The sequence below is a fragment of the Nyctereutes procyonoides genome, unplaced genomic scaffold (genome assembly GCF_905146905.1).
Source record: "Nyctereutes procyonoides isolate TBG_1078 unplaced genomic scaffold, NYPRO_anot_genome, whole genome shotgun sequence".
Classification (NCBI taxonomy): domain Eukaryota; kingdom Metazoa; phylum Chordata; class Mammalia; order Carnivora; family Canidae; genus Nyctereutes; species Nyctereutes procyonoides.
The window spans coordinates 40,870,014-40,883,706 of record NW_026575133.1 but is presented as its reverse complement, the minus strand read 5'-3'; the positions used below and the strand labels follow the sequence as shown (position 1 = coordinate 40,883,706).

Sequence of the window (13,693 nt, the reverse complement as noted above, 5' to 3'; positions counted from 1 at the left end):
GGGGTGCCACCTGCCGCCGTGGGAGCGCTCGGGGTTTCCCACCTGCAGCCTGGCCTGGGCCGCGAGCAGCTCCCCTCGAGGTCCGCGTGCGCCTCGGGGAAGGAGCCGCCCGAACGGTCGTGGGACCCGCGGCTGCCGTTTCCGCAGGGGCCGAGGGGTGCCCGGGGCTCCCTGGAGCGCGCGGGGGCGGCGAGGTCGGGGAGGACCGGGGCTCCCCTTGCGGTCCCGACCTCCGGAGCGTCGCGGCGCGGCACCCGGGCGGGGGGATCCCGGGCCTCGCAGGCACCTGCGCCCCCCCGCGGCGCCTCCCCGAAGCCCCGCCCCGCCCGCGCGCCTCTTAACCGCCCGCCCGCGGCCGCGGGGGCAGAGCGCGGAGCCGCGAGGCCGGAGGAGCGCGCCGCCCGCCGTGCCCGCGTCCCGGGTCGCCATGGCCAGCCCCGAGCTGGCGCTCAAGCTGCAGCGGCGACTGCAGCGGGAGGCGGCGGCGGCGGAGGGCCCCCCGCAGGCGGAGCCCCGCGCCCCGGCCGCGCGCGCCCCGGAGCCCGACCTCCCGGGCCGGGCGCCCCCCGGCAGCGCGGACGCCGAGCTGAGCGCGCAGCTCACCCGCCGGCTGGACATCAACGCGGGCGCCGCGCGGCCCCGCCGCTGCAGGGTCTTCCACCCCTACTCCGAGTTCCCGGAGCTCAGCCGCCGCCTCGTCAAGGACCTGGAGAACAGGTTCAAACTGTGAGCGCCCGCGCCGCCCTGCGCCCCGAGGACCCCGCGGATGGAGCGGGATGCAGCGGGGAGGGGCCGGGGCCCCGCGGGACGGGTGGGCTCCGGGGGACTCCCGGGGGTGCCCTTGGCAGTCGAGCCCGCTGGTCCCGCCGGGGCGGGGCACCGACCGCAGGGGCCGCAGCGGCCCGGACCGAGCGCGGGAGCCCCCCGGGGCCGCGAGCCCGAGCCCCCGGCTCCCGGGTCCGCACGCGCCCCCTCCCCGCCCCCGGGGCCGATCGCCGCGCAACTTCGAGGAACCGGAGCGCCTCACCTGCCAGCTCCAACTTTATCTCCCCAGGGAGCGGTTGGCCCCGTTGTCCCTTTTTATCTTTTAACACAGAAAGAGGAAAGTTCTCCTTGGCCGCCCCGCGGGGGCTCCCGCGCCCAAGACGCTGGGAACTGGGAGTTTGTTAAACGGGTTGCAAAAGCTCAGGACGTTCCTGGAGCGAGCGCGTCCGGGGAGCCTCCTCGCTGTGACCCCTTCTGGCCCCTTGGGTAGGAGGCGCCCATCGGGACCGGACGCGCGACAGCTGCCAGCGGGTCCGACGGGGCTCTCTCCCCCGGCGGGGGGGGTGGGGGTGGTGGGGGGCGCCGAGAGCTCCCACTGTTGGGCCTTGCATCCTGCATCCTCCGAGGTCCCTGGGCCTCAGTTTCCTCATCTGGAGACTGAGGGCAGGACTCGTCCCGGCCTTTTAAGGCCATACCGTATTTTGCACACCCTAAGCTCCCAACCGAGCTATTAATATTATTTCCAGAATTGGGCCAAGACCAGAAAAATGCCTGGGGGAGCAGAGGCCTCCCGCCAGGTCATGCTTGGGGCGTTTTTAAAAGCCCTTGGAATGTGTTTGTCCCTTCGCGTGGAGGCTCTATTTAAAGGCTTTGTGGCAGGCACTGTGTGGCCGGAGCCTTGGCCCGGTCCTGAGGCTGGGCTGCCTTCCAGCCTCGGCCTCTGTGGAGGTCAGCAGAGGCTGGCACCCGGAGCCTCCCTGCCTCCTCTGCTTCGCCGACATCCTGGTTTCCCTGGCTTCCAGCCGCTGTTCGTGGGTGTTCACACCTGGTGGGACTAATTTGGGCAATTAAGGAAGGCTGAGTTCAGCCAAAAAAAAAAAAAAAAAGTGTCTGGGTGGAGATGGAAAAGCAATGGGTGAATTGTTTGTCCGAGCCCCTTTGATTTATTTGGGGTTCTGCCTCCCTTGGGAGGACTCTGGCTCCTTTGCTCTCATGTCCCAGCAGTTCCTCCCAGCCCAGCTGGATTGGGGGAGTGCATCTTAGGGACCTCCATCTTCAGACTGCTTTAACGGTGACTTCGGCTTCTTTTATTAATTTATTCTGTTGCTTTTTTTCGCCAGCAGAACAATCTTTGAAAGGGTAGGTTTGTCTGTTGGCTGTCTAAGAGTAACAGAGGGCATCCACACAGAGGGTCTTCCGGCAAGGTGGCATCTGTGAGGAAACAGGCCAGAGGGAAGGCAGCGTGTGGTCCCGGGTCCCAGCAGAGCTACTGTGTCAGGAAGAAGTCTAGGTTGGGTTTTCTGTTACTTTCAATCAAAATTGGCATAAACGAAAAGGAGGTTAATTGGCTCACAATTGGTGTCAGGTATGGCGGGACCTAGGCGCTCAGATGATGCCATCGGTGTGTAGTTTCTCATATCTTAAGCCAGCTTCCTCTCTGTTGTCCCCATTCTCAGGTGACTTATCCTTGGTGGTGGCAGCCTGGCCACAGAAGCTCCAGTAAGTCCAGGGGGAAAGAGTAACCACAGCAAAGGCCTTATTGTCTCTCTCTCTCTTTTTAGCTTTACTATTGTTTCTTATTGGCTCTGAACCAGTTGCTGTGGCCAGGGGAACTTGTGGCTTCCATTGGCCAGGCCTGAGCCACGTGCCCAGCCCCAGGAGGGGGGAGGACAGCCCTATCCTAGCAGCAGGGACTTGGTGCTGGGGAAGAATGGCTTTCACAGGCAAATGTCGGGGTTCTAGCTGAAGTAGGAGGGTCCTGTGCTGGGTTGACTGTGAATGACCTTCATAGGTCATCCTGGACCCAGATTGTGGGCAGGCTCAGGCCTGCTGCTTTGCTCCCCTTCAGCCATGAGTGTCCTGAGGCAGGACTGGGAGCCCCTGTCATCAGGGAGTGGGATCTGAGGCCCAAGCTGGTGCATAGAAGCCTTCCTGGGAATCAGCCCCCTGTGTCCCGGAAGGCGGGAGAGGCACAGGTGCCCCTCCAGTTAAAGTCAGCTGAGCAGTATCTGGAGACACCAGCAGGGCAGTGGGAACAGTGTCGCCTTTGGATTCCGATGGACGTAGGCCGGAGAGGGCCTCGGGTCTGTGACCCTGGGCAAGCTACATAATCCCTCCAAGCCTTGGTCCTCTTGCTGCTAAGATGCTCACAAGTTGCTACCTTCCCACGAGGGCCAGGTAGCTGCTGTGGCCACTGGGGCAGGGGCCACTGGGGAGTGCTGCCTTTCCCTACTGTGGTGGGAAAGACTCCCCTAAACCTGGTGTCAAGACCCAGTTATGCATCATGAGTGGGGGAGAGTGGGGATGAAGCCCCTTTATTCTGGGGGCTTAACCACTTCTGTCCTTTCATCTGTAGAATGGTGGCTGTTGTTCCTTTTAAGGAGTGTTGTGAGAATGGGGAGATGGATGGGTGACCTGCTGAGATGGCATGTGACCTAGAAGGGGGAACCTTTTGCTAAAGATCATCCCCCCAACTTTGGCTCCAGTCCTGTGTCCCCATGCCCTGCCCCACCTTCAGGCTCCTCACACCCCACAAAACAGGGGTTGCATTGCTCCAACTCCTGGGCTTCCACAAACTCTGCACCTACTATCTGAGCTCATTGGTTTTGCCCCTGGGTGCTTCTGCCCAGCTTCCCATACTGGGAGGCAGCCGAGACTTGGCTGCCCTTACCCCCACCAGGGTCAGCCGGCCCTGGTTTGGGAGATTTGTTACCTGGATACTTTTGACGCAGTTGAGTATGTGGCAGTGACTCTGGGTGATGGACAAATCCCCCATCTTGTGAAGGGGCCCTGCTGTGCCCGCGGTCACTAGATCTGGCCAGTCCCCCTGCCAACCCCCTCCCTCCCCAGGGCTCCCTGCCCTCCTGCTGCCTCCACCTCCCTCCAGAGGGCCTTCTCTGCCTGAGCCCATCAGTCCAAGGGGCTGCCTGCCCCTGTGGCCCTGCCAAGGCTGGGCTAGGCTGTGGGCCCCCAGGCACGCAGGAAGGCTGCTCTGGCGCTTGGCATTCCAGAATATGCCACCTGGCCTGGCAGTGCCACCTATCTTGTTGCTGGTTCTCTGCAGCCTGCCGAGGAGCTCTTTGGTCCTAGCTCTGCCCACAGCCCAGCCCTGATTCCCTACTGGCTCTCTTTCATGTTTTCTTCTTCCTGCTATCCTGTATAACTTAAAAAAAAAAAAAAAAAAAAAACCAAAAACCTCTAGTAACTTTTAAACTATGCATAGGTAGGTCCCCTTGAAAACCCGATTGCTCCCTCCTCTGTCCCCATGCCCACTCCTGCATTCACCCCTCTCTACAGCCGCCTTGGCCACTCACTGAGGGCTGGGCCAGGAAACTCTTTACTGGGGCCTCCTGGGCTCCTAGGTTGCCTGGAGGAGCCCTGCATGTGCCAACCCCTCCCTGACTCTCCTCCCTGCCCCATGGGGGTGTCAGCTCAGCACCCGCCCTGCTGGCACTAGTTGTTACTGTGCTTCTGTCCCCAGTTGAAGTGTGACCCCTAGGTCCCTTTTTCTTTTTCTTTGCTTTTCTATGCATAAAAAAGTATAAGCATGTTAAAAATTCCAGCTTACTTCTCATTGCCTGGCTTTCCAAACTTTTTTTTTTAAGATTTTATTTATTTATTCATGAGAGATGCAGAGAGAGGGAGAGGCATAGGCAGAGGGAGAAGCAGGCTCCTTGTGGGAAGCCCAGTGCGGGACTCCATCCCCAGATCTGGGATCACACCTTGAGCTGAAGGCAGACGCTCAGCCTCAACCGCTGAGCCACCAGGCATCCCTGGCTTTCTAAACTTAATCCACTGCAGAAGCCATGCGGAGGCTGTGAAGAGCAGGAATGTGGAGCCAGGCTTCCTGGGTTCAGACCCTGAGCCAGGGCCCAGGAGGTTTGCATCACTCAGTTTCAGATGATCGCCCAGCTGTCATTTTGGCGGATGTGCAAATTTTATGTTGTCCTTCTTTTGCTTAATAATTCAAAACCAGGGGTGCCTGGGTGGCTCAGATGGTTAAGCATCTGCCTTCAGCTCAGGTCATGATTCCAGGGTCCTGGGACAGAGCCAGCGTCAGGCTCTCTGCTCAGTGGGGACTCTTCTGCTTCTCCCTCTGCTCCTCACCCCCCAGTTCCTGCTCTCTCTCTCCTCTTTCTCAAATAAATAAATAAATAAATAAATAAATAAATAAATAAAATCATTAAAGAAAAAATTTCAAAACCACTTTGCAATGTTTGCATTATCCTTTGAGGTTGATTTTTCCTCTTGAGCTGGAGAGTGGCGTCCTGGCTCCTTGCTGAGTAATTGGTCCCGCTGGGGCTGTGCCCTGCCTTGTTGCCCTTCCAGGCTCTGTTGATGGGACTCACTCGCTCCACTGCTGGAGGAGTGGATGAGTGTCCCGGCCTGGTGTAACAAGTGGCCTCAAACAGTGTGAATGCATTCTCTGGCCCTTCTGTAGGCTGGTGCCTGAACTCAGGATCTCAGCAGGGCTCTGCTAGCCACGAGAGCTTTAGGGAAGAATCCTTCCGTGTGTCTTGTAGCTTCTGGTGGTTGCCAGCAAGCCTTGGCACCCCTTGGCTTGTGGGCACTTCGTTCCAACAACACCTTGCTAGTGTCCAGCCGAGCGTTGTTGATGGTGCTCTCCTTGAATGTGTGTCTTTGTATGGCCTTCTTGTAAGGACATTGGTCATTGGATTTGGGGCCCACCCCAGTGTAGTATGACTTCATCTTAGTTTAATTTATTATGTCTGTGGTGATCCTATTTCCAAATAAGATCCCAGTCTGAGGGTCTGAGTGGCCATGAATTGGGGGGAGGAACCTGATTCAACCTATTACTCCAAGTGAGCAGAGTTGCCCAGTCCCTGTGGCTCCATGATGGCTTCTCCTTCCTCCTGAGTGGTGGGAGTGGGGAGCCAGAGCGGGGAGGCCCCCGCATTTGGGGGATGTCAGTGGCTTCAACAAAGCCAGTACGATTTCTACCCCCAGCAGAAGGGGGATCAGTCTTCCCAAAGCCCCATCCTAATGAAATGGAGTTGCCGTCTAATGACAAAACACAAAACCAATGGAACCCTGTCCCACCCCCTAACTCACCCCAGGAGTGCACTTACTTTCCGCAAGAATTTCTGCTTAATCAGTTCCTAGATCCAAATTCTGATGTCTCCTTAGTTTACTCAGAACCCGACAACGGGTACAAAGTACGCCCGTTCTTTCTGTTCAGGGCTAGAGAGATTCATGCAGATGCTGGGGAATGGGCTGTGATCTTTTAAATTTGATTTTCCTCTTTGAAAGTGTTCTGCTAAAGGAAAAGAAGAAGACAAGAAAAAGTATGTTGTTGCTTAGAGATTGTTAAGGTTTGGGAAAAAAACTGGATTCTCCCCAGCCTGCGAGCATGTTGGGTTCTTGAGCTGGGGGTGACTTGTCTCTGTGCCCTTAGGGTCTCCCGCAGATGAGCCTGGCTCCCAACTGATGTGTTGTAGGAGGAAGAGAATTTTCAAGTGAGTGCGGGAAGCCAGAGGCACCATCAGCCTGGGCCAGACAAAGTTCTTCTCCGTTTCCAAGTGTGTTACTGGATAGCCCGAGCCAAGAAAACAGTGGCCTGATTTTAAATGAAGAGCGAGAAGGCCCAGAAGAAACCGACTCTGTGTGTGTGTGTGTGTGTGTGTCCAGGGCTGCAACCCGAGCTGGGGGAGGTTAAGGCTAGACAGGAAATTTTAATTACCCCGGCTTCTCCAGGGGCCTCTTTCGGAGGGAGGTACCTAGGGCAGCCACCTAAGGGCAGGCCCCAAATGCTGTAATCTTGAAATGTGGCTGCGATGTTTTTGCAGCTATACTCAAAGCTTGTGCTGCAGTTCCCCAAAGAGAGGGTGGGAAGGGGAGCCTTTGGCTCCGGGAGAATCCTCTTTTTATTGAGAGAATCCGAAATGGTGATGTCATGGCCACTCCTCCAACCCTGCATCACCACTGAGCTGGGGAAAGGCTGGGATGTCCTGGAGCTGCTCCTTCCCCGAGTCTCCTTTCTCCTCCCTGAGGGAGGAAGAAAGGGGTGTAGACTTGGAGGGGAGCCCTTTGCTGTAGAGGCGAAGTTGAGGACTTTTACTTGGGGGAGGAGGCGGGGAAGAGAGACAGGGCACCCCCTCTCAGGTGCATCTTTTTGTTGTTGTTAAAGATTTTATTAATTTATTTGAGAGAGGGGATCCCTGGGTGGCTCAGCAGTTTAGCGCCTGCCTTCAGCCCAGGGCATGATCCTGGAGTCTCTGGATCGAGTCCCACCTTGGGCTCCCTGCATGGAGTCTGCTTCTCCATCTGCCTATGTCTCCACCTCTCTCTCTGTGTCTCTCATGAATAAATAAATCTTTTCAAAGAAAACTTATTTGAGAGAGAGAGAGTGCACGAGCAAGCACGATCAGGGTAGAGAGGCAGAGGGAGAGGGAGAAGCAGACTCCCCCCTGAGTAGGGAGCCCGATGTGGGACTCCATCCTAGGACCCTGAGATCATCACCTGAGGCCAAGGCAGCTGCTTAACCAACCGACTGAATCACCCAGGTGCCCCTCAGGTGCATCTTTTGAGTGAATTGACTTGGACGATGGGAAAAGTGCATGGAACCAACGGAAGCTCAGTGCTCCCCCCACCCCCCAGCCCATAGAGACAAGCGAGAGCTTCTGACTCTGATTGCATCTTCAGTGCACAGTGACCCACCTTGGATTTGAAATTCCCTCGCCTGCCCTGGGTTTTGCACCTTTGACCCGGCTGCCGGAGGGTGGGGCTGAGAGAACCCTGGGCTAGTCTGAATTCCTGGAGGGCGTTCAGCCAGAACCCGGGCTGGCTTCTGTTTTGGGGCCTTGGCTTCCGGCAGAGAGGCACCATGACTTGGAACTAGAACTACCACTTAGGCCCGTTCAAGCACCAGTTGTTTCCATCTGCCCTCGTGCCTGCCACAGGCCACGGAGGCGAGTCGCAAGGGCGGTCACAGTTCCTGGCAGTTAGATCTTTGCAGGGAGTTTCTTCCTCCTTCCTTGCTCCCTGTCTCTCTCTCTCTCTGGGAGTCTCCTCCACTCTCATTACAGAGCCTTCTTCACATATTATGAGAATTTGAATAAGAGGGATTTGGAATGGAGTGATTAAAGTTGAAATTCAGTGAGTTATTAAAATCTTATATTATGCAAAAAGAAAAAAATTCCTTTTCCCTTTCTGCCTTGCAAGATCAGGTAACAGGTGCCTGCTTTCAAAGCTGTGGGGCCTAGGGGACTCTAACTTTATGTATACACTAGCTCTGGTGCACCCCGAGTCCAACTAAGAAATAGAAATACCTTCTTTCACTGGATTTGAGGAGGGTCTGATTTCCACCGGGCGAGGCCATGTGCAGTTTCATGATACAGCTGAGCCAGTGGGTCTCTGAGTGGTGAGTGGGGGCGCCTGGGTGACTTAGTGGTTGAGCATCTGCCTTCGGCTCAGGTCATGATCCTGGGGTCCTGGGATCAAGTCTTGAATCAGACTCCCCGCAGGGAATCTGCTTCTCCCTCTGCCTATGTCTCTGCCTCTCTGTCTCTCTCTCTGTGTGTGTCTCCCATGGATAAATAAATAAAATCTGTAAAAATTAATTTTTAAAAAATGGGCTGAGCAAATCGGGTCTCGGAGCTGAGGCTGCCAGGACTGTCTGTGACCAGGGATGAGTCACGCCATGGAGGAGCCCAGCACATGCTCTAGGGTTGGCACACGTTGGCTTTCAGTTTCCCGCTTCATTAAGTAAGACCTGTGCCTTGGGCGTGCATGCACTCTCGTGCTCACCTCACACTCACCCTCACACACTCAGTGCTCATCTCCTCCACATGATGCTGTCCTGCCTCTAGAGCCTCTTTCAGCCCCCATGTCCCATCAGTGTTGCTGATGGAAGAGCACTACTGGTCCTCGATCCTACGTACTTCTTGGAGGGCCCATGTCCACGGGCATCTGAGCCTTTGGAGCAAGGACCACACTCTCCTGCAGGATGAAATCTGATTTATGGTCAATGACCTGCCAAGAAAATGGACCCCAGACATGGACTGGTTGCTTCCGAGACTGCATGACATTTTGTGACCCCTTTTCTAGTGTTCCCGCCTCTGGGTTCCCACAGCCAGCAATGTCTATACATTTGCTAACCATAATCTACTGTGGTACCACAATGATGGTGATGATCATGAGCCTCCTTCTTACCTACTATTTATAAGCTATTCATTCATTCATTCATTCATTCTTTCACTCATTCAGCAAAGCGCCTGTTGCATGCTGGGATTATACATATTGATCCAGAGGAGTCACTGCCCTTGAGAAGCTCGAACTTTTTTTTTTTTTTTAAAGATTTTATTTATTCATGACACACAGAGAGAGTCAGAGACATAGGGAGAGGGAGGAGCAGGCTCCCAGTAAGGAGGCTAATGCAGGACTCAATCCCGAACCCTCCGGGATCACGTCCTGAGACTAAGGCAGACACTCAACCCCTGAGTCACCCCCCAGGTGTCCTGAGAAGCTTGAACTCTTAATGGCTGGATTTAAATGATCCTGGTTGACAGGAAGGAATGCAAGTTCTGGAAAAGCCATCCACCACCCATGTACAAGACACTTCATGTGGCCTAGAAGCCCATGAGGATGCCAGGGGCACTATGACTCCAGGCTGCTGCATTGAGGGCAGGGGTCCTGGTCTCTGTGGACATAGCCAGGGAAGAGCAGCCAGCCAGGACAGGGAGGGGACCCAGGTCCCTGAGACAGGGAAGCACTGAAGGCCTGGGAGTGAGGATCCTCGAGGTGGAGGATGGTGGCTGACAGCTTTGAGCGTGGTGGAGACCCACGCAACCATGGTGGGCACAAGGAAGGGAAGCTACAGCTTTGCTTCAGTATACAGAAGAAAGTTTTCTCATGCTTGGAGTTGCTGAGAAATGGAAAAAATTGTCTGGAAGGTGTTAAGCCCTTTACTCTGGGGCTTCGCTGGGATGTGGGTGGTCTGACCTCTTGGGGTGAGAAATTTGGGGCAGGGTTTTTGGGAGGTGGGGGGGGATGGACTATATGGCCTTCTAGTTTCCTTCAAGGTCATGGGCGGGCAAACTCCTTCAAGAAGGGGTCAGACAGTAAATCTATTCAGCCTGTGGGTCCTTGGGTCTCTGTTGCCACTATTTAGCTGCCACCACAAGACAGAACCAGCCATTTACTGCACCCACCAGCAAGACTGCGCCAGTCCCACGTGGAGCAGGATTTGCCCTGTAGGCTGTAGCTTGCCAACCCCTGTTCTAGGCAATTAAGTCCCTCTGGAGTTTGCTGGATCCTAAGCTGTGGGAATCCCTGCTGGTCTCACTCTTCTCCTTCCTGGGTTTCATTCCCTGAGGCAGGCCTCAGGGCCCGAGGGAAAAAGAGGCAGAAGCAGAAGGGGATGGAGGAGGGAGCCCTGGCCACAAACACATCTTCTTTTGCCAGCAAAGAGGCCCCGCAGCTGGGGTCCCTGGAGCGACACTGTCCCCTTGGAAGGGCTGCCTTGGTGTTAATTCTCCTGAGAGGTGGTCCAAGGTGTCTGAACTAGGCTATGGAACAAACTCCAGCTAAAAAGGAAAAACAAAAGCTAAGTTGGTGGCAGAGACCTCGGCCTTGGGTGTCTGCCTCCTTAAGCCCCATGGCTGGAGCAGATAGTCATATAGTCAGACCCTTTCAAATCCTGTATCCAGCTGCGGGCATCCATTTGCTGAGAGGATCCAACTTCTCAACATTTTTTGTTTTGTTTTTTAAGATTTTATTTATTCACGAGGGACACAGAGAGAGAGGCAGAGACATAGGCGGAGGGAAAAGCAGGCTCCATCCAGGGAGCCTGATGTGGGGACTCGATCCCAAGACCCTGGGATCACGCCCTGAGCCAAAGGCAGATGCTCAACCACTGAGCCACCCAGGTGTCCCTCAGTGGGGTTTAAAGCCCATTTCCCCAAAGCTGAGATCCATTGGTTTGGAGGAACAAATTTAAATCTCACGACTAAAAAGAAGACGATTTTTTGTTTAAAAGTATAAAGTCCCTGTTCCAAATCTCTTGTAAAATAATATAGTTGTGACTTGGAAAGTGAAAGCCTGATGGCTATTCTCTTCCGAGGGATCGCTGCCATCAGATTAGGTACCAGTTCCTGAACATGAGTGTTGAGACCACATATGCCCATCTGCCTTGTATTAGTCCAAAGGCCTTTGGCTCAAGTGATGGAAAACCCTGCCCTGAACTCATCAGTGAAGAATCATCTCGTATAACAGGGAGTCCAGAGGACAAGGGTGGCCCTTGGGCATGGTTGGCGGCTGCTCTCAAAGACCTAGGTTCAGTCCTCTGCCCTCCTCCAGGCCTGGCACTGCCTTCATCTGGGGGCTGCTGGCAAGATAGCAAGTCCCCAAGTCACGTACAGCTGTGACAAAATTAGAGGCAGGAAAGACCAATAGTTCTTCTACTTTTTTTTTTAAGATTGTATTTATTTATTTGAATGAGAGAGAGAGAGCACGAGCAGAGGGCAGAGGGAGCAGCAGGAGCCCAATGCGGGTCTCAGTCCCAGACCCCGGGATCATGACCTGAGCTGAAGGCAGACGCTTAACCGACTGAGCCACCCAGGTGCACCGACCTATGTTCTGAACAATGAGAAGATCTTTTCCAGACAGATCCAGTAAGCCAGCCTCTGGCATTCTCTTGGCCAGCATTGGGTCATGGGCCCACTCAGGCCAGTGACTGTCCTTCCCTGAGGGTCAGGAACCTGGTCAAAGTGAGGGTTCTGGAGGGGAGGAAAGGAGGGCTGGGGTCCAACAGTGCTCCATTTGGGCCTTTCCCTGACCTTGGCTCTCTTGTGTCTTTGTTTTTGTATGGGAGGGGCTTTCAGAAGCAGGTCTGGATTCTGGACACCAGGCAGGGAGCAGCTCATGACTGGGGGCCCTTGGATGCCTGAATGGAGAGGTCTTTCCTCTGGGACACTTGCTGCTGCCATTTTAATCAAGAGCCCCTTTGATTTCTCTCTTTGCCTGTGGTTGTAGATCTCTGGCAGCTAAGACGGTGGTGTATCTGGGGGGTGGGGAGGGGGATGTGTCCTCGTAACTGCCCTCTAGGCCAACATTCAGTAAAGCCCCTACATTTGCCTCAAGTAACCCTTCCACCTTACAAAGAGCCTGGCTGAACCCGCCACCTTGCCTCTGGGTTTGGAGCACCCAACTGGCTCCCTTGGGCAGAATCACCAATTACACTCCTAGTCTGTTTTTTTTGTCTTTGATGATGCCTCGCTTTTCCCAAGCTCCCCTCCCCTAACCTCCTTTATTCTTTTTATCATCATGACTCTTGTATCTTATATCCCTTCTGGAAGGATCTCCAGGTGGAGAGACAGTGAGTGCGTGTGGCCAGCCGCCATCTTGACTGGGAATCATAGGCATTGATGGCTCTCCCTCCTTTTAGCGGCTCCTAGTACTGGGTAGCTGAGGGCCCCTCTTGTGTGGGGGGTGGATGGGTATATGGAGGGGTACCTAGGCCTGGTTTTATTCCCTTTCAATCAGACTGTCCCACCATGTTGCAGGATAGAGGTAAATTCTTTGGTTTTAGAGGGAAAGACTGGGGTGCCAGGGCCTGGTTCCAGGGCAGGCAGAGCCTTGGTTGGGGGGCGGGACAGGGCAAGGAGTGACAGACTCCTTCCAGTCACATTGGAGTCTGGTTCTGAAGTAGGGACCCCTATTTCTGGTGAGTAGGCGGCCGCCTGGTCTCCCCCTATGCATGGCTGCCTCTGGGTGGACGATATGCACTTCTGCCTTCTGCCAGCTTGGATCAGATCTGCAGAAGTAGGAGGACATTGTCCAGCATCTACAAACCGTGTACCCAGGGCTGGCCCCTCTGCCCCTTCCAGGTGGGAAGGATGGACTGAGGCTGCAGCTGATGCCAGCTCTGGGGTTAGACACCCCTGAGGGGGACTGCCAGGCCACCTGGCACTGCTCAGAGAACAGTATTGGGCCTGGGACAGCAGGCCCGGCATCAACCCTCTGCTGACAAGACCTGGCTGCTCACTGTCCCAGCTCTATGGCCATGGGGACCTGGTGAGCTCGGTCTTGGCCCTGGAGAAGTGTTGGCCTGCTTGGCCTCCATGACACGGTCTCTGACCCCTCTCTAAATGCCTCATGCTCTCCCCACCCCGCCCTACAATGGTCAACTTTATTGCATATTGGGCTCCCCCCAAAAGAGTGGTTGCTCTTTACCACTTGTAGAGTACCTACTGTGTGCGGGCACTGCTCTTGGCATTTACATATTATAGGCACTATGAGGCAGGTACTATTATCATCTCCCCATTTCACAGATGGGGACACTGGGGGGGCAGAGAGAAGCTAAGTAACTTGCCCAGCATCACACATCCTGTACGTGGTGGAACTGGGCTTTGAACCCAGAAGGCCTACACTCTTGTTCCCTGTGCCACTAGCCTCTCCTCAATGTTATTTCTACCCCCATCTTCTCAGGCTCCAAATCTCAGCTGTCCTTGACAGCCCCCCTTGCATAGCCAGGGGGGTCAGGGGTGACACAGCCTCTACAGGCTGCCTGACCACCAGGCCAGGGGCAGCTGGCCTCCTCCTTCCATCTTACATGTGACCTCTTGCAAGAGTCCAGAACTCATTGCTGTGCTTCTCTATTCGGATTCCTCTGTGGGTTGGAGAAAACACAATATTCAGTAGCTTCCAGTTGCCAATGGGATGAGGCCCAGGCTCCTCATGATAACCTGTA

The 13,693-nt window shown here is 55.1% G+C and overlaps 1 protein-coding gene across 2 annotated transcripts in view; it reads left to right on the top strand.

Moving 5' to 3' along the window:
• The first annotated feature begins 362 nt into the window (after positions 1–362).
• Positions 363–13,693, top strand: part of EFHD1 (EF-hand domain family member D1) — a 45,340-nt gene continuing 32,009 nt past the window's right edge. Inside the window, exon 1 of one of the 2 annotated variants that reach the window (XM_055345838.1) lies at positions 363–717. In XM_055345838.1, coding sequence (XP_055201813.1) covers positions 428–717 — 290 coding nt within the window. In that variant the 5' untranslated portion in view covers positions 363–427. Of the gene's footprint in view, positions 727–13,693 lie in introns of both variants that reach the window. The other variant, XM_055345837.1, reaches the window with a different exon arrangement.